Source organism: Coenobita brevimanus, chromosome 97 (genome assembly GCF_032717465.1).
Source record: "Coenobita brevimanus isolate Jiangsu-jjx chromosome 97, ASM3271746v2, whole genome shotgun sequence".
Classification (NCBI taxonomy): Eukaryota; Metazoa; Arthropoda; class Malacostraca; order Decapoda; family Coenobitidae; genus Coenobita; species Coenobita brevimanus.
In genome coordinates this window covers 5,437,110-5,460,840 of record NC_137050.1, presented here as the reverse complement: position 1 = coordinate 5,460,840, position 23,731 = coordinate 5,437,110, and the positions used below count along the sequence as shown (strand labels likewise).

At 43.9% G+C, this 23,731-nt stretch overlaps 1 protein-coding gene across 1 annotated transcript; it reads left to right on the top strand.

Moving 5' to 3' along the window:
• Positions 1-293: 293 nt before the first annotated feature.
• Positions 294-22,712, top strand: LOC145413789 (von Willebrand factor A domain-containing protein 7-like). Its single transcript, XM_080283444.1, has 22 exons — positions 294-425; positions 1,391-1,626; positions 2,832-3,123; positions 4,073-4,178; positions 5,077-5,234; positions 5,760-5,853; positions 8,812-8,913; positions 9,356-9,468; positions 9,639-9,755; positions 10,427-10,627; positions 11,205-11,331; positions 12,151-12,414; positions 13,286-13,371; positions 14,731-14,851; positions 14,997-15,201; positions 16,002-16,164; positions 16,881-17,007; positions 17,398-17,583; positions 17,900-18,042; positions 20,517-20,658; positions 21,325-21,425; positions 22,506-22,712. Exons 1-22 carry the CDS (start codon positions 294-296, stop codon positions 22,710-22,712), a joined length of 3,423 nt encoding a protein of 1,140 aa, XP_080139570.1.
• The last annotated feature ends 1,019 nt before the right edge of the window (positions 22,713-23,731 follow it).

The window sequence follows — 23,731 nt, the reverse complement described above, 5'->3', positions numbered from 1 at the left end:
TCCCTATCTCTCGTCCTGTCTCTCCTACTTCACACCTTTCATTTTTCTTCCCTCCCCCAGGGGTTCTTTCTTCTCCAACCTCCACCTTCATCTCTTCTTCCCTACCTCTCCTCGGCTCCTCTCCCTTATCTCCCTCTCCCCTCTCCTGCCACTGTCGCCTCCTTCACCTCTCCTCCCCATCCTTGCCTCCCTCCCCCCACTGCAAAGATATATAAACTTTCCCCAAAGCCGCTCTATCACTTTGCGTGCTTTCCTCGTCACTCAGTCCCCGTCAAACTCACCCCATCAACTCCATGTCCTTCCACGTCAATATTCTGAGGGGTTGTCTGCTGCTGGGGGTGCTTGCAGGGGGGGCATGGGCCTTCCTTCCCACCCCCCTCAACCTCACAGACCCTGACATCAACAACATCCTCTGCCCAAACCAGGTGAGGTCAATGCAAGTCATCGTTTCGTGCACGAGTGACCTTTCTTGAGTGTGGCTTTGAGTTTGCTTGCATGACTTCTTCGTTTCTTTCCCCTTTTTCCTCCCCCTCTTCCTCCATCCTCTTCTCCTTTTTCTTCATACTACGTCTGTTTTCACCGTGTGAGAGTACATTATTACCCCCACTACGAAAGCTATGTTTCTGGTTAGTCTGTCTGGCTGACTGTTAGAAACAACAATATGGAAAAATAACTACAGGATGAGATTGCATAACTTTCAGAATAATAAGTGAATACCATCAGAGGAACACTTAATTAAACTTTCCCACAGAAAAAGAATCAAATGTCAACGTCACAAGGGAATGATGCTGACTTGGTGGAGGTAGGCGTTCGAAAAGTATTATCATTACTGTTCTCATTAGCATCATTAGCACCATTTATCCTTGTTATTTATTTTTACCACTAACAAGGCTGTGCTAATTCAACTGAAGCAACATTTTTTTAATCAACTTAGGAGCATCCTAGCCAGAGATCTCCAGCCTTTCACAGCTCTCTTTTTCTCCATTTTCTTTCTATACTGTATTTGGCTGTCACTGCTCATAGCCTCTGCCTTTTTTATGCTCTGTTCCTTCTTAAAAATCGTTAATTGTGGTGAATATTATGAGAAGTTGGGTAAGCCTTAAAAATCTCTCCGACTTAGGTGAAATGCCGAAAAAGTTGTGGGAACTTGGGTGGTGGCGATAATGAGGAGGAGGATGACGACGGCACTGATGTTAATGACGATAAAATGATGATGATGATGATGATGATGAGAATAACAATGGCGATGATGATGAGAATAACCGGTGATGATGATGACGAGAATAACAGTGATGATGATGACGAGAATAACAGTGATGATGATGATGATGTTAATGATGATCACTATGACGAGGATACTAATTCCTTCCTCTCTCTCTCTCTCTCTCAGATGTTGGACGAGGACTACAGCCACGAATCGATCACCCGCGAGGCCATCCGACGTAACATCCGCGACTTCTTCAGAGACTACCCCCCCACGCCGGACTTCCTCCTCAGAGACAACGCCTCACTGACGGAGATCTTCCACGCCGTCTACGGGGTCAACGCCTCGCCCTCCCGCTTCATCAAGGCTGTCAACTCCATCGCCAGGGCCTGCGTCAAAGCGGATTCTTTGTACCAGTACAGGTGGGGATGGAGATGTGCTTGTTGTTTGGCTATCTCTCGGTTTGTTTGTTTGTCTCTGTCCAAGTCTGTGTTCACCTGTCTGTCGGTGTGTCCATGTCTGTCTGTCTGCATTTATCAATCTATCTGTCTACTGTATATCTATGGTGCTTCACTTTACCTACCTAAGGACCTTCAAGAAGGTTGCTTCAGTCTAGCGAAACTCCAAAACTGTAATAATTTATAATTATACGCAAAGGCCTGTATGCCTCCCTACCTGTCGAATACTCTCTCTCTCTCTCCTTACCACCCTGTCACCGACCCTAACATCCATGGGATCACCGAGAGCCAGTACATGATCTAGTGAAGTTTACGTCGAATTATTAGCTAAAGTCACATGCTTTCCTTCACATCTGCGACAGAAAAAGAATGTCTATATGGTAAACATAAGAAAAATTATACGTCCCATTCTTGCTTACAGTTAAGCCGTTCCCGAGAAGTTTGTGGTTAATGATATGAAAAAATAAATAAAAAGCCAGATTACTTACACATTCATACCAGTGTTATGGTGCTTCAGATATGACCCTCATCTCAAATCTCCCATCAAAAAAGGATAAAAACAATGAAATAAGATAACAATGAAGTTGAAGTTACTCCATCCTCCATTCAGTCTTGTGTTGCCCATCAGTAACGCAGAGGCCCGGGGCTGAACTACTTCGTCTGGGTATTTAAGGCGACAATGATACACAACAAACTGGCTACTAATGTACTGCTACTACCGTTGCTACTACTTTTGCTTCTGCTAATAATAATAATAATAATAATCTTTCTTTCCTTCATTCTTTCCTCTTCCTTCTGCCTATGGATGACTCGACACTGAGTGACAAGCCAAATGGTTTCCTGTACACCAGGAAACCATTTACTAAGCTGGGTGGTAACCATATAACCAAATTATGGCGCCTGGTGGTTTAGTGGGTAATAATGGCGCTCCAATCGGACTAAGCCGGTGCAGGTTTATATCCAAGGGGTGATTGGGGTTTACTGCTCACGTAATGCACTCAGGGATGAGTGAGGCTGGTCCCTCTCATCTTAAATGTCAGGACCAACTTGCCTAGCCCCGGGCTTCTACGCTCCTCATGGAGCAACGTAGGATTGGATGATGATGATGATGATGATAGTAAACAGTAGCAACAACTGCCTCCAAATCTAACCCACTCCTACACGTACAGATACGACCCCACCATCCACGGCGACGGCGAAGAACTCGACACCTTACACTCCAAACTGATATCGCGCTACCCTCTTATCTACTCCTCCATCATGGTGGACGAAGACTACGCTGGAGCTCGATCCCTCCTCGGCACCTCGCTCCACTCGATCCAAGACTTCTACTCGCATTCCACGTGGATCGATGAGGGCAATTTGGAGGTCCTGGAGGAGCTAGGTCGACCTGGATACGCAATTGACGGCATACTGGCCACTGACACTGAGGATGTTTGTACTTCTTGTCCTTCCTCGCAGGTAGGTAAGCTTTTTTTTTTTTTTTTCCAATCTACAAATCTGGACAAAAGGGACACACTGACTGATTTTCATTCTGTCTCGAGGAAAGAGCAGTTTTCCAGAGTGTTCAGTCAGAGTAAGCTTAACACAGTTATACCCTTTTTACTCTAACCTGAACTAAAATTTCCATCTTGAATGCTGAGTTGTAAGATATGGTTGACACTAAATTATGATACCGGTATTACTTACAGGAAAGTGCTATGGAAAGTATGTAGAGCTGTAGCACTGTTTCTTTTTGTTACGTGAAATACGCTCCAAAACGGTGGACATCGGGGCTAAATTAGAGTTAAAACGGTAGCGTATTGAACCAAGATGTACAAACATTTCACGCCACTGAGTGTAACAACAAAAAATTTACCTATTTCGTCACAGTCTGCGTCCCTAGTTACGAATATATAAACCTAGGAATACGTGGGCTCATAATTAACTTTGGTAATTTTGATGGCGGTTAAATAGTCCTTGCATATATTCCAAAATATAACAAGAACAAAGATACAACAGACACTATTTCAAAATGGTGTTCACTTTTCAATGTTCTTTTCTTCTGCCTTTCGTGAGTGTGTGTTTTCTCTCTCCTGACATACGTGCGTGTGAGTTTTACTTCTGCCTTAAGTATATGTTGTTGTTTTTCCTTACGTGTGTGCGTTTTATTCCTTTTGACTAACATGCGTGTTTTATATGTTTTGCCTTACGTGCGTGTGTTTGTTCTTTTGCCCTACGTGTTTTTTTTTAAATTTCTTTTATCTTACGTGCGCATGAATGTTATCTATTTTACCTTACGTGCGTTCTTTATTTTTTGTCTTACGTGCACCTGCGTTTACTTCTTTTGGCTTTCGTACAAGAATGCTTCTGTGTTGATTCCTTACCTCACGTGCATGTTCTTTTGTCTTACGTGTGTTTGTGTCTGCAGGGTTCGTGTGCTGGTAATGTGATAACCGGGAAAGGCGTAAGCAGCGGCTTCTACACCTACCCCACCGAAGTGGGCGAAAGTCAGCTGATCCCCAAGCCGCCTACTGGTGGGTGACTGACTGACTGGGAGGCTGACTGTATCACTTAGTTACTGATGGAAGGATTGACTGAATAAGCAACTGACTGAATGACTGTTGTGACCATAAGCTAAGAGCAAGGAGTATCCAATGCACTTATATCCGATCACAGGCAAGAGATGACCTTAGAATTAATTGTAAAAGTCTTCGTCCGTATAAAAAATTTGCTTATTGACCTATATGAAGACAAGAACAGACAAAACAGCCGTAGTGGGTTTCTGGGAATTTTTCACTGGAGCGACAGACTCCACCGTATCCAGGTTGCAGACCATTAAAAAAGGAATATCACTGTAACAATGCAAAATTTTGAAGCAGTTGTAATGCAAGATATGATAGTTTTATAAGTATCAGTTCCGTATCCAGAAAAACGAGAGAGAGAGAGAAAGAGAGAGAGAGAGAGAGAGAGTGTAAACAAGCTGTGGAATAGACAAGATGCCATACTATAACAAAAAATACGTGAAATATAAAAGTACAACATGAAGGAGGGAGTTCTAAATGACTTGAAATATTTTAAGATATAGAAATATTTTTAAATGTGCATTTCTTATGGGGATATCAGAAGCATCGTAAAAATAGTAGTACGAATCGCAGATCTAGGGCTGAAAGTTTCAATCTATATAGTTGTAGAGTAACGTAGAGCTAAATATGCCTATATAGCAACTTGGAGCAACTGCAGAGTATTGTAAAGCTGAATATATCTGCATATAACAGTGTGGTACTGCACATAGCAATTGCTGATTAATATAGAGCAATTCTAGAGCAGCTCAGGGAATTGTGGAGTAAAGCTGGGCAACTGTAGAGCAGTTGCAGAGAAGGGAAAGCAACTGCGGAGCAGTTGTAGAGCTAAAAACTATCTGCATTTAAACAGGCGGTAAATGCAGTCACGGAGGAGTACTAGACCTAACAGCCCGCGACGATCCTCTGGGCGGTGTAAACAAGGACTCTACGTCGCCCTGCTTCTCGCCCCACAACTACTACCACTACGCCGCCGCAGAGGTCGCCATAGAAGCCACAGACTTCTACCTGGTATGCTATGGGAAGCTAGAACTGTTAGGTTTATGTCTACTGAATATGCGAGGGTCACTAGGGCACTTTTATTTATTTATTTATTTATTTTTTTTAGAACATGATCTGCAGCAGAAAGGTTTAGGATTAAGCGTCGCTTTCAGGGTGGCACAAGGGGTTTCGTAGCAACTCTTCCTTAGCCACTTATTTATGTATCGTTCTGTACACTGACATTCTCTGTTATGGTATTTATATTTCCTTATTACTGACATACTGTAGTGTTCAGTTCAGTGAGTCTCCTCCTATCTGGGGGGGTAGGGAAGTAGTTGAGGCACGTTTGTACAACCAGGCAGTCGAGCAACCCTGGTAATATCGCTGCCAACGTTCCTCCAGTAAACAAATTAATAAATAAATAAAAACTCCTGATAGAAATTGTCAAGACATAACAAGCACGAGGCCCCCCTCAAAAAAAAAAATATATCCGTTCTCGGACTGTAGAGCTTAATCATTTCGTCTAATAATTTCTTCCTCTTAATGCCTGGACAGAATCTGTTTGAGGATGCCGTGGGTCCTGACAAATACCGACGCCTGTACGATATTTACCAAGGCTCTGCGCTCTCCGTCTCCATCGATACGACAGGTGAGGGGTGTATTTCTTAGGCTTATTTACTATTATTATTATACGGTAGGGCCTTTTCTTTTTTAAATTATTTTGTGGCCTTGGTCTTTAGGTTTATCAATGCTTTTAATTCAAATGTATACTTTTTTTTTTACTTTTATTTAATTAACTTTGCAAAGAAACATGGTATCAGGCATAATACCTTTTCTTCTTTTTCTTTTTTTCCTGGGGGGAATTGGATTAACTTTGTAAAGAAACATTGTAACAAGTCCTTCCAAGTCACCAATGTCGAGGCTTGACTATCATAGTTCAGTCCAAACCAGCGTAACCTCCTTGATGGTATCACATCAAAAAATAAAGGAATTAATTAAACTTCCATTTGGGGACAGAAGCTAGGCTATATCTTGTTCACTTCAGCTTGGCCTAAAACTGTCATCTCTCCACCTTGAATGCTGAGCTGTAACAACTGATTAACACTAGGATATGGTGTTAGTCAGGAAGAAGTGCTGCTCCTAGTGTGTGTTCTAACCTGATGATCATAATCTGTACAAACAAACAATATTCTTTGCACATATTATTAAAAAATTTTCACAGTTAATTGCGAACGTATACGGAACGGCTCTGGCCATGTAGAGTGGATATGATGCATGAGTGTGACAAATATCGCCATTGTGTTGAATACCGGTAATATACTGTACTGTACCGTATATTTCGATGACGTGAGTAGGAATTAATAAACAGATGCATAGCTCACCTCAGTGGGCACTACTGACATTTACTTATTTAATTAGTAAGTTATTTATTTTTGGCTACTTCTCGACCCTGTTCAACCAAGAGACCCATCTATCACACCTGATTACAAGTGCTGTACGTTTACCACTCCTTAATTTTTTTGGTATTTTCTTTATTTGGATATTATTTTTGCATGACAGTGGCAGATTAAAATATGTTAGTAATCAGTTGACATTATGGCATTTTGGGAGTCATTACATTTAATGAAATTTTTTTCCAATACAGCTTCACTAAGTTTTCCTATACTGAGGAACTGTTCAAAACTGAATCAGCACAGGCCCTAAAGATTACTACTGCTTTGGAATGGAGATCTTTTACAGCAGAGGATGGATACACAAGAATTTCTTTCTTGTAACTAATGTAATCAACAAAACGTATTATCAGTTTGATATTTTTTCGACGATCTTCATGGAGACATTGGGCCACCTTATTTTGATTTTTTTTTCTTTTACCTTAGCTCTTTATGGCATTTTAAAAGTATTTTCTTACCGCGTTTCCAAGTTTCACTGTTTTTTATATCTTGTAAAAGCAGATAAAAGCGTTAAGAAAAAATGCGGTGGTTATTTAACAGACGGATGCCATCTTGTGGAGCGCGAGGACAGACGGACGCCACATTTGAACGCCACATTTAAACGAAATAACCCTTATCAGTGCCTATTTATCCAAAGCTAACCTAAATTTTCATATATTAACCCAACCTTATTTATCTTAACGTAATCTAGCCTATTCTATGTTAACCTAACCAATTTTATGCTAACCTAACCAAACATGCTAACCTTTTACGTAGGCTAAACATATTTTTCTTGTTTATTAATAGAACTTTTTCACTCGAAAACGCACTTATGTACACCTTTACAAAAATCACTGAATTAGTTCAGGCAGTTTTTTTTTTCTTTTCTTTAAGACGTGGTCTTAGGTCTCCTTAAGGATTACCTTTATTTCTTTGCTGCATATGTGGACCTAATCAATCATTAATCTTAAGAATTATTTTTTCGTAAGTAAGCCTTAGCCCTATACGCCACACCCAACATTAAAATGCTCATCACGTATAGAATACAGTACCATAGACTAAATGCAGACAAAAGTCTTTTCTCACCAACCAAAATCTTCATTTATACCGAGTAAAAAGGAAAAGGTGAAAGCTACAAGGACTAAACACAAGGTCCAGCATCTAAACTACCTTATTTCCTTTTCATTAATAAAAAATATCCTCTATCCCTACACTGCTTCTTTCAATTTATATTATGATATAATAACTCTTCATAACTGGGACAAATACATGTAAAATAAATAAAACTCACCTGGCAGTGCCGATGACACTTGCTGACCAGTTTGCACTCTTCACCTTAATTTCCCATAATATCCTTCTTGCTGCATCACAAGAGAGTAGGAAAAGCCGCAGAGAAGGTCCGTGAGTGTTACTGCACCTAAATGCAGCACAATCAACCACTGATAAGGAAAAAAATAAATAAAAAGCACCAGTAAAAGATGTACAACACACACTTATCGGCAACCAAGTCTGGACTGTCAACAAAAAACACAACGGTTCGGCGATTATCACGGTTTTTAAGTGTACTTTGAAGCAAACTCCGTATGTAGGGATGAAAATTACAACAAAAATCTTCAATAGCTCAAATTAAAAAATAAATTACAAAGGAAGCCATTTTATTTAGCAACCAGTCACGTATTACCGCAAATGACAAGATGTATTTAGAGACGAATCTGCAGCCAGCCAACACCCTGGCTGTGTGGCGTTTGCACAAAAATCGCAGCTTGTCGACCGACCAATCAGCGAGCAGCTCAAAATATTGGCCGTTCAGTCTCTCTTTCTATAGGGCCTCTAGGCCAACCCACTGAAATAAACGGAAATTTGCATGTCAGAATGGTGATTGATGATGATAAACATATTTATGTTATTTTATGCTTAATCCCTCCTCCTCTAATGTGATATTACAGGTGACATTAATGAGTCGATACAAGAGGCTATAATCCCTGCTCTTTTCATCACCCATTCCTTCTTCCATCACCATCACCATCATTACTAGTCCCTGTCTCCACCATTATCATCCTCACCGCATCCCCCTCTCCTTCACCAGCCAACCCTCCCTTGTTCACCATCACCACCACCATCCATCCCTCCACCATCCTCACCACCCACAATCCTGACTTTCCCACTTCTCTCCTCAGGCTCTATGGGTGACGATATAGAAGCCGTGAAAGACCAAGTTGCACAGATCGTGGCCAGCACCAACACGGAGGTCTATGTTCTATCGCCGTTCAATGATCCAGGTGGGTAAGAGTCTCTCTCTCTCTCCTTTTTACTGAGACCAAAGTACTGAGTGTGTAACTGTGCTATTTTTCCATAGAGACTGAGATAAAAACATCATTCAAAATCCCACGTAGAGCTTAATCTCCAGAAAATAGATTACTGAAGAATAGGGTACAAGCAAGTAATCTTATAAGCAATGAAACTCGAGAAAATTTATGTTTGAGAAGTATAAATAATCCCATAAACAACTTAAGTTCAAACCATGATTGAAGGCAAAGAAAAAGTGTAATAAAGTAACGCCCAAAACAACTGAAGCTCCGGAAATTTTGAGTGAAGACAAAAATTTAAAAACAAAATCCTCCCCACATCTTAAGATCCAAAAACTTCATCAAAATGTTCACATATACATAACTTAAGCCCCAAAATGCTCATGACTACGTGGCCTGTGCTCCTCTTGTGCAGACTGCGGCCCGGTGCTCAGGACGTCGGATTCTCAAGAGTTTCTGGACGCTGTGAACGCCCTTGAGCCCTACGGTGGTGGGGACAATCCTGAGCTGTTCTGGTGTGGGCTGCAGGTTAGTTACTCTGGCCTGAGAGAGAGAGAGAGAGAGAGAGAGAGAGAGAGAGAGAGAGAGAGAGAGAGAGAGAGAGAGAGAGAGAATGATCACTACACCTATTCATACTCGAAGCTCCATCTCCCCATCAGCGCCTCCCCCCAGAACTAAAAGACACATCCCTCCTCCAGAACGCCCTTGGAGTGACCCCTGATTACGGTGCCGTCTTTTGTTTCACCGACGCCGACGCCAAGGACGGCGAGCTGATGAACCCCATCATTGCCTTGGCGCAGCAGCAGCACAATAAGGTGGGGCAGACATAAAGGTAGGTAGGTAAGTAGTATAAGTAGGATGGTATACGGGGAGGTAGGCAGGCACCCACACAGACAGGCAAGTAAATAGGTAAGCAGGTAGATAGGTGGGTAGGAAGACAGGCAGGAATGCAAGGGGGCGAAAAAGAAGGTAGGAAAACACGAAGAAGGAGGGAAGCTACTAATAATGTAAAGAGACATAGGATGAAGGAAGAAAGTAGGAGGAGGAGCTGGGAAGGCAGGCAGGAAGGAGAGAAGGAAAGTAGGCATGAAGAAAAGGAGAAAGGTGGACGATAAAGAAATGGGTAGAAAGGAAGTAAGGAAGAAAAAGTAGACAGGAAAGAATGAAAAAAGGAGAAAGGAAGCAATAGGGAGGGAGGAAAAGGGGAAAGAAGAAGGCAGGGTATCATGTCTACTCATAAGTTGACATTATTGTTGACTGTGTGGCGGAGAATTAATATAGTTCTGTTCCTAGATTACAGAGGCTAAAAAGAAGAAGAAGAAGGAAATCAAACTAAAGAACACAGAGCAGAAGACTGTCAGGTAGAAAATTGATGCAACTCCATCGTGCCCTTAGTTTATAGTGACGCATGGGGATTATAAAAGAAGGTGGGACCGAGAACTGCCAGCTAGAGAATTAATGTAACTCCTTCCCCCCTCCCCACCAGGTTACAGTGATCCTTAGTGACTTGGCGGCGAAAAAAGATGAAAAAGGCTTGGGTGAGGGCAAGCACGAGAGGGACCTAATCACCAGCACCGACGAGTACATTGAGCTGGCGGAGGCGACGGGCGGTTTATTCATCAACGCGGCCAAGTTCGACGTGAATGACATCGTGGACATCATTGGCAGCACTGTTGAGACCTCCACCGTGAGTAGAGAGGGGGGGATGGGGAAAATACGGGATAGAGGGGATGAGAGAAGGATGGGCAAGGATGGACAGAGAATGAAGGGGAATGGGATGGAAAGATAGAGGATGGGATGGGGGAGGGGGAAGGGGGAGAAATGAAGGAGAAGGATGGGCTGGATAGAATGAGATTGAATGGGAGGCTGAGGGGCAAGGGGAATGAGAAAAGGATGGGTGAGAAATTTTCGGAGGGGAATGACATGGAGAGAAAGAGAAAGAATAAAATGAGGATGAGCAGGACAGGAAATGTATCCCCCTTGTCCTGCAGCAGGGAAAGGGGGATGGGAAAATGTTGGGGAAGGATGCGAAAAGATAGAGAGGAATGGGATGGAAAGAGAACGAATGGGATAGGGAAGGGCAAGGCTGAGGTATTCGTGTGTGTGCTGTTAGTGCATACTCTATTGTGTGTGTGTGTGTGTGTGTGTTTGCCTCTGTTCGTGAATTAACTTGCATCCCGATATTCTCTCTCTCTCTCTCTCTCTCACACACACACACACACACACACACACACACACACTCACTTTCACCCTCCCTGCCCCAGGTGACTCTGATGCAGCTGGAGACGAGTCAGAACCTGCGTGAGGAAGTGCCCGTGGACGATGCCATAGTGGACTTTGAACTACGCATCTCTGGGGAACTCACCTCTGGACTCTTCACCAACCCTACAGGTGGGGGGAGAGAGGGGGAGAACGAGAAAGGGGCAAGGGAGGAGGAGGAGACGAGGCAAGGGTAGGGGAAGAAGGGAGATGGGGATAGCGGACAGGAGGATGGAGAGAGATAACAGGTGGGGAAGAGTGAGATGGAAGGAAGTGAAATACATGGAGAGAGCGGGGAAGGAGGATAGCAGTATGATGGGGTAAACGACAGAGGCAAGGAATGAAGGGATATGGGTGGCAATGAAGAACGGGTAATGATGGAATGAAATCGGGGAGCGACGCGTGAGGAGAAAGGGGAGTGATGATGGAAGACGCAAGCTGGAATAGAAGAATGGCTGGGACAGAATAAGACGAGGAGAATGGAGGTAGAATGACGGAACAGAATGAAAAATAAGGGTTAGAATGGCATGGTTTAAGGAAGGACAAGTGTGGGATGGGTGGGACAGGGAAGGATGGGGTAGGAGGAAGGTGGGACGAGCTGGAAAGGGGTAGGATGGAATGTGGATGGATGAGTTGGTAAGGATGGACAGGACGAGAATGGAAGAAGTTAGAATAGCACAGCAGGGGGCAGGACAGGGAGAGGCAAGATTGGTTTGAGACCGGCAGAATGTGGTGAGGAGGTATGAGACTGAACAGCATTCTAACTGGCATAGGAAACGTGTGTCGAAGTTAGACCGAAACTGTTGTATCTCCCCAGTTAACAACTATGTCCAGATGTGGATATATGAATAATAGTAAGTCGTTAACTACGTCCTCGTCTTGAATTGGTTAAGTGCAATGATGGTGACCTCAGCATTACTTACACTTTACCTTCCTCCTTTCTCCTCACAGGCAAAACGTACGACCTCCTGGACGCTACGAGTCTGGAGAGCGATCCCTCCGTAGAAGTCATCTCCCACACGTCCACCTTCAAGGCCTTGCGCTGGACCGCCCCTGTGTACGGCATCTGGCTCCTTAACACAACCCTCTCCTCCGCCTCCCACTCAGTCTCCATCCTCGCCACCTCCAGCCTCGACTTCTTCGCCGACTTCGCCTTCCTCGATCCCCTCCCACCCCACCCACACTACCGGCCGATCGAGGGGCAGCCGCTTAGCGGTGAGCAGAGTTCTTTCCTATACCAATGGCCTAGTTCCGCGTATACCGAGGGAAGGCCCATTTCTGTGCTTATCGATCGATGTGTAGTGAGGTCCATTTTTGAAAGTATAATTGAGTGGTGAGTTTTGATTTCATATGTACTGATAAGTGGTGAGTTTTGATCCCACGTATACCGATGAGTTGTGAGCTCTAGTCATTCTTATACTGATGGGCAATGAGTTCAAGTCCCATGTATACCTATGTGAGGCGAGTTCCATCCCTTGTATACCTATGTGAGGTGAGTTCCAATCCTTTCAATACAGACGAGTAATGTCCCGATCTTACATATATACTAGTTTCAATATCAACGTTTTTGCCACTTTATTTGACCCTCTGGCATCGCCAACTTTCTGTGGGCTAAATTAGTTCACTGTGATGCTGTGTGCGGCTTGTTATACTACGCTCCCTACTTAGGACGGAGGCTTCAAGGTGAGGTGGGTGGTGTGAGGGAACTAAGTTGGAAATAAAAGCCTTGCAGGAGGTTCTGAGTTTAAACTGGCGATTCACTGGAGTCCTGCCTTCCATTACACCGCCCCCTTACTGTGCACGCATTTCGATTGAGTCATATAATTTTCTCGCACAATCTTGTATAACAGATTTTTAATGTATCCTCTTCTTGTATGATCAAGTGTTGTATGTACTGTATATCGACTGATCTATACACCTTTCTTAGATAATACTGTATACTTTATGAACCCTCTGTTATCGTCAGGTATTGCATGTATATCATAGTATTTTCTTCCACTGGCATGTGTAATGGTATTTTTGTGCATCCATCACCTTGTATAATCCGCTGTTCTAAGTTTTATGATAATTTACTTTCAAACTCCAGACACGCAATACTACCTGGAAGTGACGCTAATTGGCCACGTCGAGAGCCAGGTGGCCGTCGTGGAAACAGTGCAGTTCATTGACAAGGTGAGGCCGAGCTGGGAGGTGCGGGGAGAAGGGTGGACGACAGGGAGATCTGTTTTCAGTACCTTTATCCTTTATTGCCCATTCAGGAGCGTAGGGGCCTGGGGTTTGGCAATTTAGTCCAAACACTTAAACAAGAGTGACCAGTCGCTGTTTCCCGAGTGGTATTAACCTGTGTGAGCGATGAACTCCAACAATCACTCGAAATGCACCCCTTCAAATAGCATCCTTTACTCCTTACTGCCTTAACCCACTAGATCACCAGGGCCTGCATTTTCGACGGTAGAGGAAGCTCCCTAACACCCTTTCCTAAGCGGTTTATTTTGTTTATTGCAGATTAGTGTCCTCTTCTGTTATGTAAATCCTTCCAATATCGCCATACTCTCCATAAAAAGGCGTACAAATGGTTATTAACTAGCCATATTCAAAAATAAATCACTAAGGAAGAGGTGTTAGGGAGCTTCCTAAACAGACAAGAATACGAGTCCAGGGGATATGCATAACTTTATTTTCAAGTGATATGGGGCTGTGGAAATAATGATCAGGACAAAAATATGAGTATGGAAATAATGCAACCTTGGATGACTGTGCTGGGACGTACAGGAGTGAGACGTGGACAGTGACAGAGGGACTGAAGGAAAGCACAGAACATAAAGGAAAATGCTCTAGAATAACACGGTAGAGATGAACTGTGACACAGACAGTTCGGAAAATGTCTATTAGTGTCATCATATATAACTCACAGGTAAGGCGTCTTTTAGCTGGTAGACAGATCCAGATCATAACTCACCCACGGTAACGCACACAAGCGATGACATTATTTATAATTCTTGCTACCTCCAAATGAGTTATTTATAATTCTTGCTACCTCCAAATGAGTCTGTTAAACTTAGGAGAGCGTCCTGTACGTGAAAGCCTTGGTGACGGTTGTATCAGGCTCCTGCAGTTTGGAAAGTCGCTCTTAAATTGAATTAAGTTGACTAAAACACCTAGAATGACAAATATTAGTCGTCAGTGTGTAGGGGTTAAGAAGTAATGGACATCATCGTAATCATCATCTTAACCAGTCTCATTTTGTCCATATAAACATGAGAACTGCGGCTAGGCTACGCAATCCATGCATTAAGGGCACCGATGACCAGCATCACGTTCCCCTGAGTGGCATTACGCCAGCAGTACACCCAACTTCAAGGGTTAATCAAGAAGCAACATTCAAAAAGCAGCACAAACGGATATACTTATTTAGCTTATACAGTTTAAGGACATTATATATTTGGCCTTCACAAGTTATGGACATTCTTGACTGGCTTTCACAGGACGTTCCTTAAACCACTATTTTCCTCCTTCCCCCGCCCCCCTCAGGCTGGCGTGGTGCTGAGAGAGACCCCGTACCATGTGGACGCGCAAGACCAAGTGTACCTCCACACAGACCCACTTCCGGAACAATCTTTCTTCATCATGCTTGTTGGATTTCTTACTTCAGGTATGGGGGGCACTGGAGAGAGAGAGAGAGAGAAATATTCATCTTCCTTAGCTACAATTCAACTTTCTGCCACACACACATATTCACACCAAACTTTTAACTGTTCTCAAGGACAGCTATTTTCACCGAGTTCTGACATATCCAGAGAGCAAATGGCAGCGCCTGTCAGCGGTAGAGAGGAAGCCAGTCCAGTCTACGGTGATGCTCTACGCCACCACCGAGGACCTCTCTGCGCTCCCCGGAACCTCAACCACTGCGCAGTTCGTCGTTACCAATTACGGCGTGGCATCCGTGTTTGACATCACGGGCACGGACGATCTCGGTTTCCTGACCTCTGTGGTGCCGGATAGGTGAGAGAGAGAGAGAGAGAGGGGGGGGGGCCGTAGGAGAGGGAGTGATGGAGAGAAGGATGGATGGGGAGAGAGGGGTATAGGAATGGAAGAGAATGGGCGACGTGGAAAGGATAAGGTATTTGGAAGGACGTATGGGGAGAAAAAGGGGAAGGAGGACAGGAAAGGAAATAGAGAGAGAGAGAGAGAGAGAGGGGGGGGGGGCAGAGCGACATGGGGAAGGAAGAATGGGAAAAAGAAAGAATGGAAAGGGAGAAAGATAGATAGAAGAAGAGAGAGACGAAGAGGAGGAAGACGGGAAAGAACGGAAGGAGGAAGGAGAATGATCGAAGAGGAGGAGGTGAGAGGGAGAGACAGAAGACGAGGAGAGGGAGAAGGAGGGGGAGAAAGGAGGGAGAAAAGGTGGGAGAAAAGTAATGAATAGAAGAGGGAGATGGAGATAGAAGGAAGGAGGCGATATGGAATGGGGGATAAAAGACGGAGAGGGAAGGAAGATAAAGAGATAGAGGGAAAGGGATGGGAAAAAGGTTTATCCTTTCCTCTTCGTCTCTTCACTTTTCTCTATTTACTTCTCTTCCTCGTCTATCTCTGTCTACACACACACACACACACACACACACACACACACGCAAACCTCCTACCGCACTTCCGTCAGTGTTCTTCGCCACCATCGACTGTCACAATACGAATAAAGACATCGTTCACCGTACCCTCTCATCTCTGTCTATCTCACTACCTCTATCTATCAATCAATCTATTTACCTGTCTAACAAACTAACCACCTACCGCGCCTCCGTCAGTGTGCTCATCGCCACCAACGAGTCAGTGTTAGTAGAGGCGTCCTTCACCGTGCCGAACACCGCCTCCCACGGCCAGGTCAGCACCGTCATTGTCACCGCGCGAAGTGAGACGCAGACGGAAAACCTCAACTCGGCCCTGGCGCACTTCATCGTCGTGTCGTCGGTGGGTAGCTACGGAAGAAGGTTGAGCAGGGAAGGGCATGGTAAATACAGTATGTGAGAGAGTACGCGGAGGAGTAGGGCAAGGTACATCAGGGTAGATTAGTGAAGGGTAGGGTAGGTAGGGTATGTGAGAGACGACACGGTAGAGCAGGGAAAGACTGATTAGGGTAGGGTGCGGTAGGGTACTATAATAGGTACTAGGGTAGGGTAGGGAAGAATAGGGTTCGGCAAGGTAGATTAGCATAGGGTTGAGTTGGATAGTGCAGGGAAGAGTAAGGTATGTACAAAAGTAGGGTAGGGAAGGGTAGGACAGAGTAAGGTTGGGTAGGGTAGGGTAGGGCAGAACAAGGAAGGACACTAGAAAGTGTAAGGGAGAGTACCGGGAGGGGGCAGAGAATGTTAAAGTTGAACAGACCGAGATACCGTTGGGCAGGGTAGGATATGAAATGGCAGAGTAGGGAAGGAAGGGCAAGGTATAGTACGGTAGGCTAGGGTAGGTTAAAGCAGGGGAAAGGGGACAGACGGAGAACCCTCAACACAACACTTGCCCACTTCATCATTGAGGGTAGGGGAGGGAGGGGCAGGTTAGTACAAAGAGTAATATCTAAGCCCCACCTAAGTTTTTCTTTATCTTTTTCTCTCTCTCCGTCTGCGAGCTATCTCAATCATTTTCTCATTCATTGACTTAACTATATTCCCTCTTTCTCCCTCCCTCAGGTAACCGACCTGAGAGCCCCCACCTGCGTGCTCAGCTCAGCCCCTGACTGCACCGGGTACCTCAACAATGGTATATGTCAGTACCTTAACTACTCTGCCACCGCATCACTCAGGGACTTTGATTCAGGTGGGTGAGAGAGAGAAAGAGAGAAAGAGAGAGAGAGATTCCTGTGCTTTTATATATATATATATATATATATATATATATATATATATATATATATATATATATCCATCTATATATATATATATATATATATATATATATATATATATATATATATATATATATATTACGTGTGTGTGTGTGTGTGTGTGTGTGTATTAAGGGAATATTATTCAGTATTCTCTCTTTTTGTCTGTGTGTCTGTCTAATTATCTATCTATCTATTTATCTCTCTGTCTGAATGCGTTTCTGTCCGTCTACCTGTTTATTAGCTATTCTATCTACCATGGATGCATTCATCCACCCGGGTATCTCTCTATGCATCACTCCCGATCTTCTTATCTACCCCAGGCCTATACGACGTTCGAGCAGTCCCTGTTGGCTTTGATCTGACCGTAACAGGCCTGATCCCCGGCACTACAGACGCGGTGCAGGCCGCATACCTGGCCTCCTGCTGCTCCCCACAGGCCCAGATCAGGGGCGTGGACGGACAGGGCAACGTGGGCGTCTGTGATATCGACCTGGGAACTCTTGGAGGTGCGGTACAGAAAGGAGAGAAAGTTCATTTACTTATTCATTGTCAGGAGAGTGCGATACAGTAGTAACTTGGGTACTGGATGAGGTAAAGTACAGTCAAAGATAAAAGTTTCCCTCGTACTCCACTACGTCTGCTTTATACTTGGGGCAGGTCCTCCACTTTTCTCCCTGACACATCACATCAAAGAGAATCGTCCATGGACAGTGTAACAGTAATGATGATGATAATGAAGTGATGATGATGATGAGAATGAGAGGGAAGATGACAATAATGATGAAGATGAAGAAGAAGCTAATACAACCATTCCCTCTATAGGTCTAATCATGAATTTCCACGTAAATATGACTGGGGATGTCTGGATGATGCTGAAGTGGGACATCACACCGTCTGACCTGCCCATCGAATACTACAACCTCGAAACTGATAGCGAACCCACCATGCAGAGCCACTGTCAAGAGGTAAGGGGAGTTAGGTGAGGGGAGGAAGGCAGAGGGAGAAATGGAAAGGCAGAGAGAGGAAGAGGGAGAGGTAGGGGAGGCAAAAGAGGAGGAGGAGAAGGTAGGAAAAGCTGGTGGAAAAATGGGTAGACAGGCGAGAACGCAGGGAGAGGAAGGAGGGGGGGGAGGGAGTAAGCGAGGGAGGGGAGACAGAGGAGATAGTGGGAAAGGCTGGAAGGGTGATGGGTTGGCAGGTGGGTAAGGAAAGACTGAGAGGAAGAAGGAAGGCAGAGTAGGGCAAAGACAGGCAGGACAAGGAAGTATGGGTCAGGCAGATCGAGGGAATGTAGCAGTAAGGAAAGGTGATGGGGAGACAAGGGAGGTAGGGTAAGTAAAGGCAGGGATGGTAAGGAAAGTATAGTGAAAGGAAAGGTTGACAGGGAAGATGCAGAGATATGCAAAAGGTAGCGGGGGGCAGGAGAGGTATGGGATAGGGGAAGGCTAGATGGGAGAAGAGTGGCAGGGATAGGAAATGGGTGACAGGGAGATGGCTAGGTAAAAAGGGGGCAGCAGGTACGGAGGGTGGTGGAAGAGGATGGAGAGGCAGAGAGAAGGCACGGGTGGAATGGTGGAAGAGGGATGGGGGAGGTAGGGTGGAAGCTGAGGGGACGGTGGATGACATCAGGTTCATCAGATATGTTAGGGGTCTTATTGCTCTTCTGTATAATTTAGTTCTCTTCCTCCCTTTCTCACTAAAGAAGTAATTCCACACACTTTGGACTTATTAATGTTTCAAGCACGCACTGTATGACCCGATGAAAGAGAGAGAGAGAGAGAGAGAGAGAGACAGACAGACAGACAGACAGACAGATCAGAATGGAGTAAGTGTTAGTTCTGCAGTTGCTCCTTGATTTAAGAATTTCAAACATACGATTACAACTACCAGGTGCGTTACTTGTTGTACTTACCATTAGAAAAGGAAAAAAATATATATTATTGAAACCGATTCAAGTTATTCAAATTATTTTCCCGTATTCCTGAAATCAATCCAGTGATTGCGAATTGCTAATAACCCACCCATTGTCTTGTCCTCTGTCATCTCCCTCTAATTATGATATACCAATATACTCTCATGCTGTATAACTGACTTCAAGCATGACTATAATTCAAACACACTCATGTATTGCAATTAGTTTTAACTCAATAAAAGAGCAGTGCAAAGACCACTTCTCTTCATACCGGTTTAGAAAATGTCCGAGTTTCCTGAAGCACTTGCAGCCTCCCTCTATCATCCCAGCAAAACGAAGCATCATTTGTATGTACGAGTCGATGTCTCGCCGGTCTCGTTCACCGCTTCTCGCTCTCCTGATGCCATAAGTGTGACTTACCTAGTGTTCCTGAAAGTAAAATTCTGGGTATAACATCTTTTTGTAATACTTTTCACGCATTTGCAGTTTTTTAGTACTTGGCAAGTTTTGATGTTGGAACTGTAATAATGCGTGAGGAGGTTTGAGCAAGTTTTCCTCACTTTGAATAAAGAGAAACAGCACAGTGTGAAAAATAAGTCGACTTAAACAACCTGGATGTGGTTTAAAGAACACTCAGTCAGTGGAATATTTCTGCTTTCATGGGTGGCTTGACTGCTCTTTAAAATACATATACCTACCACGCACTTACTTTACTGTTATCATTACGGAACATCGTTCATCTAGTCTGAGTCGTGCAAAACCCTTGTCTTTATATGGATAACTTTACTGCTTTTCGAAAGCGCATATTTTGCGGTAAATGGTATACCGTGAATGAAGTTTGTGAATCGGTCTGAAGATTATTATTTGTTAGACTTATCGTCAGGGTTTGTACAAATGCACAGTTTTAACTGTCAACCCAACTACACAATCTGATTTTACAAAAACTGGATATGTGCCTCCGCAATAATAGGTGCGTTTCTTCAGTTTTAGTCTGATGTAGTTAGATGACGCCTCCACTTACTGACGAACTGAGGCTCTGTGCGCTACACTCTGTTGTTTTAAGCATAAGAAAGAATAAGAAGTGCAATCATAGAAGGTATGGCAAACTGTAACATTATTTTGTACACATAACCATGTCTCTTCGCGCAAAACTCACATCAGCTGCAGAAACCTCGAAACAGCATCCACAAACTCAAACAGGAAATTCGATCCAGTCTGTAGGTTGGAGTGACAGTCAAGCTTATGTATGCGTGAGGATCCTTAAGAAAACCAGAGGATATACTGTACTTCACTGTGCAGTTTTGCGTCTAGACCAGTGTAACGCCTGCTTGTGTCTTTGTCTTCCAAATGTACACCATGAGTTGCATGTGTGGTGGTATGATGCAATTTAAAAAGTGTAGTGCAGTCGAGTGTACAGTGTAGCCTATGAAATGTACAGTGTAACGGGGGCTAAGGCATAGCTTATAAAGTGTACATTATATGGGAGTATGTTTTATGTGCAACTGAATGTCATGTGTGTCGGTACAGCTGTCGTGTACCGAGTTCATCAACTACCTGGAGCCGTGCCAGACCCACATGTTCACCCTGACGCCCTACTTCACCATCAGCACCGGTATTCATGTGGCGGGAGCATCAGCATACACGCAGGGCGACACTCTCGAAGGAGGAGGTAAGTGCTGGACAGTTAAAGTACCGTAGTCTGGATTTATTGACCTGGATAGTAAATGAGCAGCATAGTATACGAGGATCAGGAAGGGGATAAAGGATAGGGGGTAGGAAGAGAATGGCTGGTGATCCTTATTTTTAAAATGTCAAGACGATCTATTAGCTGTAAGAGACAGGGAATGATTCCAGTCTTGGATGGACTGGGTAAAGAATGGGTGTTTGAATATGTCAGACTTTGATGCTCATAATTTTTTTCGTTATTATGCAGAATAAGTTGGATGCTGAATTTTTTTAATGGGATACTTTCCCATCATTTTATCGTGTTCTTGTTTCTTGTAAAATGCTTTGTTTTTTTTTATGACGCTTGTCATAAATGTTGCCACTTTCACTGCACACTCTGGAAATCCTCTTATGTAAGTTAGGTTTCCTCTTTTCTCTACGGAACTTTGCTCTACCTTGCCTCGCCCTGTCCTACTCTACTTATCCCTGCCTCTTTCCTCTGCCCCACTTTTCTTTTTCTTTCCCGTCTTTCTCTTCCCTGCCCTTCTGTTACCTTCCCTTCCTACCCTACCCAGTACAGTTCTTCATACCACACCCCTCTCTCCCTCTCCCCCACCCAATTCTGCCCCTCCCCTTCCCATCATACTATACGTCTTCCAACCACCCACAGACCCTGAAACCCCCACCAATGGCCGCGAGATAGACGCCACCGAGAACACCATCACCTTCGCCTGGGACCCCGAGAACTCCGTCTGCACCTACCAGTACGAGGTGAATAAATGTTGTGTGTGTGTGTGTGTGTGTGTGTGTGTGTGTGTGTGTGTGTGTGTGTGTGTGTGTGTGTGTGTGTGTGTGTGTGTGTGTGTGTGTGTGTGTGTGTGTGTGTTTCTGGGATACCTTTATGCTTCTCAGTTGTCAATGTGTGTTTCTTAAATGTATCTGTTTATATAAGACAGTGTGATTTTAAAATGAGTGTGTTTCTATGGTGTCTATAATGCTTTTGAGGTGTCTTACGTTTTTCTGTAGTTGTCTGTGTCATGGAGGTGTCTTTTGTTGACTATTCCTAAAGCTCGTGTGCGTCAGAGTAGTGCGCCCCATGAACTGCCTGTTTTTTCCAAGGTGTATCATATCTGCGTCTAATATGCGTGAAAATTTTGCCATACCTGACTGTGGGTCTTCGGTAGCGATGTATGTCAGGTTTCCTCTGGTGTAGTGATCTCTCTCTCTCTCTCTCTCTCTCTCTCTCTCTCTCATCAGGCGATTTTATTCTACGTGTGAGAACATCCTGGTTGTCAAGAGGTGGATGAAGCCTGTGTAATCCCTCCAGCTTAAATAGTCTCTCTGAAACCAAGTGAATCCGTCTGGGGATTGCTACAGTACAGCAAAAAGGGCTTCACCATAATTTAGGGATTAACCTCATTCAACCTGTTTCTCTGTCTTTATTTCTCTCTTTCTGTCTGTTTGTCTGTTTATGTCTTTCTGTCACTTTTTGTCCCTCCCGGTCTGTCTCCTTGTTCGTCCATTGCACCTGGCTGTCTTTGTAGCTGTCGATCTGTCTGGGATTCAGTCACTGTCTCACTGTCTGCCTGTCTGTTGCCATTTTTGTCCGTCTTTCTCTGTCTACCATTGTGTACCTGTGTCTTTTTTTTCTCCCTCTATCTGTCTGTCACTGTCTCTGTCTGTTACTCATAGGTTTCAGTTTGTTTCCTGTTATGAAATCCCTTGAAATTTATCGTAATATTTAAAAATCCTATCCGAGAACCTTTAATCTAACCTATCCCCCGAACCCCAATCTGAACCTCCTACTGTATTCTTGAGCCCGCTAACACTCCATCTATCCCCTATCCCAAGGTGTGCTACTACGAGGTGAACACAGATCCCAGCCTAGCTCAATGCACCACCACCACCACAGCCTCCGTCACCCTCAGGAACCTGGAGCCCTGTAAAGCCTACTTCGCAGATGTGGTCGCCAAATCGTCAACAACCGGAGAGTCCTCAGACCCTCTCAACTTTTACGGGGTCACTCTTTGTGTTGACGTGCCTTCTAAATTGCATTAATTCTAGTTCTCTCTTCTTCCTTCTCTCGTTTTCTTCCTTTTCTTTCATTTCCTCTCTTCTTCCTTCTCTCGTTTTCTTCCTTTTTTTCGTTTCCTCTCTTCGTCCTTCTCAGCTTGTTTTCATCTCCCTCTTTATGTGATCCTTGCTCAGTTTTTAGGGGGTCACTATTTGTCTTGACGTGCCTTTTGAATTGTTTTAGTTCCAATTCTTTCTTCTTTCTTTTTCTCCCTTTTCCTCTCTATTTATCTTTGTTTTCTTGTCTTTCTTTCTCTCCTCATGTCTTGTCATCCCTGCTCAATTTCTACTTCGCTGCTATTTACGTTGACGTCTTTTGAAATGCCTGTAGTTCCGGCTTTCTCTTCTCTTATCTCTTCCCTCCCCCACTCCTTTCCCTCTTCTTCTTGCCTTCTTTTCCCTTATTTTGTCTCATCATCCCCGCTCACTTTCTTTGGCGTCACTGCCTGCCTTATGAGTTGCTCTCAGTCCATTTTTTCTCCTCCCCTAGTTTCTTGCGTTTTATCACTTCCCCTCTTTACTGTCCACCTCTCACCCTGCTCTTCCTCGTCCCTCTCCCAATTCCATTTTCCCTCCGTCAATTCCTGTAATGTCACTTATCTGTAATGACTTGTCTTTTGAGATGAAGAGGTCTTACTATTACTGTCTGAATCTTCCTTATTCGTTTATTCACTTCTCTTTACTTTTCTCATATTCTTGTCCTTTGGCCTCTCTACACCATTTATATTGGTCTCCCATTATATACCCTTTTTTTTCTCTCCCTATTTTTTTGCTGTTTCATCCTATTCTTTCCCAATTCAACTTTTCTGAATGCTTCTTCCCTTATTATATATATATGTGTGAATCAGTGAAACGATGTTCACGATTATTGTAATGCATTAATAAAAATAATGAGTAGAGTGGGACCTGACTAACCCAAACTAATGGTGATGTTGAGAGAAATAGGAAAGAGGGAGGGAAGGAAAATGTAGGAAGGGATAATAGGATGAAAGGAGGGGAGGAAT